Source organism: Nicotiana attenuata, chromosome 2 (genome assembly GCF_001879085.1).
Source record: "Nicotiana attenuata strain UT chromosome 2, NIATTr2, whole genome shotgun sequence".
Lineage (NCBI taxonomy): Eukaryota > Viridiplantae > Streptophyta > Magnoliopsida > Solanales > Solanaceae > Nicotiana > Nicotiana attenuata.
In genome coordinates, this window is record NC_031990.1 from 16,917,612 (window position 1) to 16,923,348 (window position 5,737).

Below are 5,737 nucleotides of genomic sequence, written 5' to 3' on the forward strand. Positions count from 1 at the left end.
ATTTTATGAGGGAAAGGCCAATAGACCTTTATGAGACCTTTTCCCTTCATGCCAACACAGATACAACTTTACTGATGTCCAAAAGTTGCAATGAGATGACAAGGTTTTCTATTCCTCTTCCTTTTTGTTCCCTTTTCCAGCAACTTTATAATTTTGTTGTTCTTCGGATATAGTATGCATCAACTTTATATTTAGATCTTTTTCTTTCATTATGCCTTATTTTTCACTAAGCTTACGGATGTATATATAAATGATAGTAATAATTTTCAAAAATATACACATAACAAATTACATCAATTTTGAACCTACTGATTCCGGATTCTAGTTTGCTTCTATCTGTTTTCCTGGCAGATCTTCCAATGAGAGACAACAAGATATTTAAGTGTTGACATCAAGAACTGGAATACCACAGATTTCTTTATATGATAATGAGTTGTTTATGGGACCCTGACCCCAGCACATTTTGCTATGAAAGCTTGCATTAAACAATTATGTGTCTTTTTATGTTAGTTAACTTATTTCCTTTTTAGTTTTGCTATTGTTCTTTCCGAAGGAATCAACTACTATCAAGTTAAATTATGATGCTGATATTTTTATCCATGTCACAAATCGTCTATTTTCAGGAATTATACTTAGCTAATTTTAATATTCATAGTTAATTCATTTATTCTCACTAATTTAGTAGGAAGAAAACATAGGAGGAGAATATTTTTTTAGCTAGATAAAAGGAAAGGATTGGTGTGGTACCAGCTGAGATTCCTTTTACTAGTTTTAGGATACGCGCGATTGCGCGTGAATTCTATATCAATAAATATAAAATATTTAAAATCACATAAATATTATTAAACTGTGTGTTTGAGTTATAAATAAAATTTTACAAAAAGTACAAGCTCTTAAAAATGATGGATATTTATCTTATTTAGACAATATAATAAAGGCAAAAAGTATATCATACAAAAGTATTCAAATGCCATATCATAAATTTGATATATTTGTATATTTGTTTTAGTAACTCAGATAGAGTAAAATAATATGTTGATTTATACTCAGATATCATGCCACAATATGTTTATCTTGACCTTAAAAATAAATTCTATTTGCTCAAGTACCAAATATAGTTATATAAATTTCATCTTATTCCTATTGGAACTCAAATTGAAAAATACGAAAACAAAATGAGACTCCATATTGTTAGGTTTAGTTATCGTATTACGAATTTAAGGGTAGTATTTAACCGAATTAATTAATTTGATCTTAGAAAAAAAAAATCTAAAATGATTGTCATAAAAATGCAGGTAAAATATTAGTATTTATTATTATTATTATTATTATTATTATTATTATTATTATTATTATTATTATTATTATTATCATTATTATTATCATCATCGTGTTATTCAACATGAAGTATAATAATGTAATATTATTTGCAAGAAATATAAAGTCTATTAACGATTCATATACATGTTGTGTGTATGTATATATACAGAAAATTTATAATAATGTTCAAAATTTATTTTCATACGCATTTTAAGATTTTTTTTGTGTTAAAAAAGTTTACTGTATACTAATTAAAAGTTATTCGTTGATAATATTTTGGAATTTTTACCTCCTATAGCAAAGGTTGATACCTTATTTATTTTAAATAAATACCCTTTTAAAAATTATATTTCATAGCTACCTTTTGATTTTTATAGTCAAATATCTATTTATGGTCACTTCCTACTCTTAAGCCATAAAATACGGCTGCATTATTTTTCTCTCTCGTGTATTAGAATATAGAGAATTTTTCATAAAGCACCATCTTTTAGCCGTAATTAGTCATTTATAGATACCCTTTGCTATATTACTTGTTATAGATACCTTTTATGTTTTTATACAATGTATTTCATGTATTTAAGCAGTTGTATTCATTAATACAACCAAAAAAATAGGCGTAAAAACGGCAACTCCAGCTAAGGGGCTTCTGTATTTATCTGTATTAAAGCTGAATACAGATAAAATTCAGTAACGTTTTTGCGCAAATTCTGGGAAGTTAAACTTGTTAAAAACGGAAGGAAATAAATTCACATGATACTCTCCTAATTTAACTCAAAGAAATAATACGAGTACACAATAATCTGCTCAAAGAAAGCAGAATAATCTTCTCCCTTTTTTCGTGAAAAGAAGCAAAAAACAGAGCATCCAAATTCTTCAATTCTCTTCTCCTTTTTTTCGATTGATACAAATTATATACAAAATAAGGTATAGTTGCTCTATACATATGGCAAGTTTAACAATTTTTCGTCATTCTGGCAAGTGAAACGATGAGGGCAATTATATCGATTTTGCAATTGAGGGAATACTAATTAAGGAGTATGCATCCTTTAATGATCTAGTTGCTTCAATTTCTAATCAACTGGGTATAGATTTGAGCTCAAAGACCATTAAAATACAATACAAAGTAGAAGGAAATTGCACACCAATGGAAATACACAATGATATGGGTTACAGAGTGTATGTAGAATTGAAAAAAGAGAACAGAGAATTTGGGATGTATCCTTTGTGCGTAACTACTATCGAAAAAGAGCTTATAGACGGAGCAGTTCAAAGGTACGATTCCGATAGTGATAATACACTGGCTATAGAATTTGTCAATTCGGGAGAAGCGATTGGAGTGTTCGAACTCCACAAGGATTTGATAATTTCAAAAACCAATCAAAAGGATGTTATGGCTGGACAAGTTTATAAGGATAAGGCTACATTGAAAGAGGTGATGGAGAATTATGCTATAGCTCAAAGGTTTCAATTCCGGGTTGACCGTTCTAATGCTGTCAAGTTTGCTTTTTGTTTAAATTTGTTGTATTTATGCGTATTTGTGTGTTTCCTCCTGATGAACACATATGAAAACATATATTTGTTTAGGGTGCTTAAATACATATATTCAAATGTATTTTAATGGTGTACAAACACAACAGTGGCTCTAATTATTTTCTTATTTTATCTACTGTGGTATTAAGTGTTTGCATATACATACAAGTGTGTTCAGTTGTATTCATTGTGTTTGAACGCATGTAACTATATTGGAATTCAGTAGTATACAAAATTATATATACACTTGTGAATTTGTTAACATGTATTCAGGATGTATATATGTCAGATTCTATTTGTCTGGTGTATGAGCTGTATTTGTTGTAAACAAGTATGCTAATCAAATGTTAAATGATTAATTCTTTGCAGCTATGCATTATTATGTATTTCAGAAGATTGTGAATGGAGGTTTAAGGCTTCAAGCATTAACAAATCAGAACTATTCAAGGTGAGAGAATTCAATGATAACCATACATGTCCGCTGAAGGATAAGGTTTACGAGCAGCGGCAGGCTAGTAGCAGCCTTATAGGTGGTATTATAAGGCCAACGCTTACAAACCATAAGAGGAAATACACTCCGAGGGACATTATTGATGATGTGAAATCAGATTTAGGTGTAGATGTTAGCTACATGTTGGCGTGGAGGGCTAAAGAAAAGGCAATGAATTTTCTTAGAGGTGAACCGGCTGATTCATACAAAAAATTACCAGGATACTTATATACAATGGATATGACATATCCAGGTTCCCACATCAGAATGTTAAAATCGCCAAAGAATGAATTCATGTACGTGTATATATCATTGTATGCCTTTATAAGGGGGTTTGATCATTGTAGACCAATTGTTGTTGTGGATGGAAGTCACCTAAAATCTTACTACACTGGGACATTCGTTTCGGCAAGCACGTTGGATGGTGCAGGTGAGCATCTGAATAATAATACAATCTGTTAATATTTTAAATATTGAAATACATGTATTAAGAAATAATTATATTCAATTGTATTTACAGGTCATATATTGCCACTAGCATATGGTGTTATTGATTCAGAGAACGATGCTGCTTGGACGTGGTTCTTTGAGCAATTCAAGATAGCATACGGTGTAAGGGAAAACATGTGCATCATTTCAGATAGAAATAAGAGTATCATTAAATCTGTATCGAGAGGGTATCCGGATGTACCGCATTTTGCTTGTATATGGAATCTATGGAACAACGTATATAAGAAATTCAAAAAGAGCCATGCCAAGTTGAGCGAGATATACTTTTCGATGGCAAAAGCATACACAGAAGCTGAATTTGACAGTCTAATGGAGAAGGTGGAGAAGGTAGATATTAGGGTGAAAGAATACCTAGAGTTAGCTGGTTACGAAAAGTGGGCTAGGTTGTATGCACCTGTTAACAGGGGATGGACAATGACGTCAAATATTGCTGAGTCAATCAATGCCGCACTAGTTTCAGCAAGGGAATTGCCAATATACGACTTCCTCGAAGAAGTTAGGAAGATGTTTGGACGTTGGAATTGTAGTAACTGCAAAGAAGCTACACAGACATACAAGACGCTTGGGAAAAAATACCAGGAGATGCTGGAGTTGAATGAGAGAATGTGTACACGTATGACTGTAAGTTAAATTTTACTGTCATTGCTGTATACATTTTTAGTTAATTTCTGAATTTCTGGCATGAATACAACTGAATACAATCATTTTTAAGTAGAACTACCATTAATATATATGAATGCAACTACATTCAAGCACATAACATGCATATTTTTCCATAGATCTGATATGAATACAACTGAATATAACTAAGTTACATGCTGAAAAAACTATTGGAATACATCAGAATGCAACTAGCTATATGATATGTAATTTTTATATGTATTGTGAATACGTATGATTATAATGCTTTTGTTAGCATACTGTTGCCTAAACTACAGCAGACTTTTGATAAGTTCTGCACTTCTCGCAGATGACATTTTGCTGGTCTAAATATATGATGTATTCATATATATGCAAATGTTTCTGTTATATGTAACTTATTAATTCAACATTATACATTTGGTAATTCAGGTAAATGTGTTCAAAGTTTATATTTCTATTTTTAAATGTAGGTGGTACCATCAAATGAATACTTACATACGGTTAACGATGGTGGGAGGAATTACACAGTCTGCCTGTTAGAGAGAAAATGTGTTTGTGGGAGGTTCCAAATTGATGAATTGCCATGCCCACATGCTTGGGCTGTATTGAAGAGCAAGTTTCTAATGCCAGAAGAATATTGCTCTAACTATTACAAACCAAGTACAATTGTAATGACATACGATGTGCCAGTGTACCCGCTACCGGACAAAAATGACTGGAATATACCAGAACATGTAGCAGAGGAGGTTGTACTACCACCCAAATGGAAAAGACCTCCTGGAAGGCCAAAGAAGAAGCGCGATAAAACTTTAAGTGAACTGCTGCAGCCGAAAAACCAACATTCATGTAGCATATGTGGGCAGGGAGGACATAACAAGCGAACGTGTAGAAATGCTCCACGTAATAAATAGTTTTATTCTGACATGTATTGGTGGTTAACGATTTGTCAATACTTATGATGACATTAGCAGCTATCTCTTTGTCAAGTAATATATATTGAAATGACTTTCGTTAATATTTCTGGAATACATTTAGTTGAAGAATTTGTATACAGATAAATATATATGAAGTATATATTAAATTAAATACACCAAAATACAACTGAATACATCTGAATAATACATTTAAATACAACTAGCTAATACTGAATAACACACTTAAATACAATTCAGAACATCTGAATACATATGACTACGTACAACCTGTTGTATACATCTGAAGTTGTGTTCTGTAATATGTATTATA

General features: G+C 31.4%; 1 protein-coding gene across 1 annotated transcript; it reads left to right on the forward strand.

Moving 5' to 3' along the window:
• LOC109216913 lies at positions 2,465–5,403 on the forward strand. Its single transcript, XM_019381139.1, has 4 exons — positions 2,465–2,817; positions 3,220–3,770; positions 3,861–4,471; positions 4,963–5,403. The coding sequence occupies exons 1-4, from the start codon at positions 2,465–2,467 to the stop codon at positions 5,401–5,403; spliced, it is 1,956 nt and encodes a 651-aa protein (XP_019236684.1).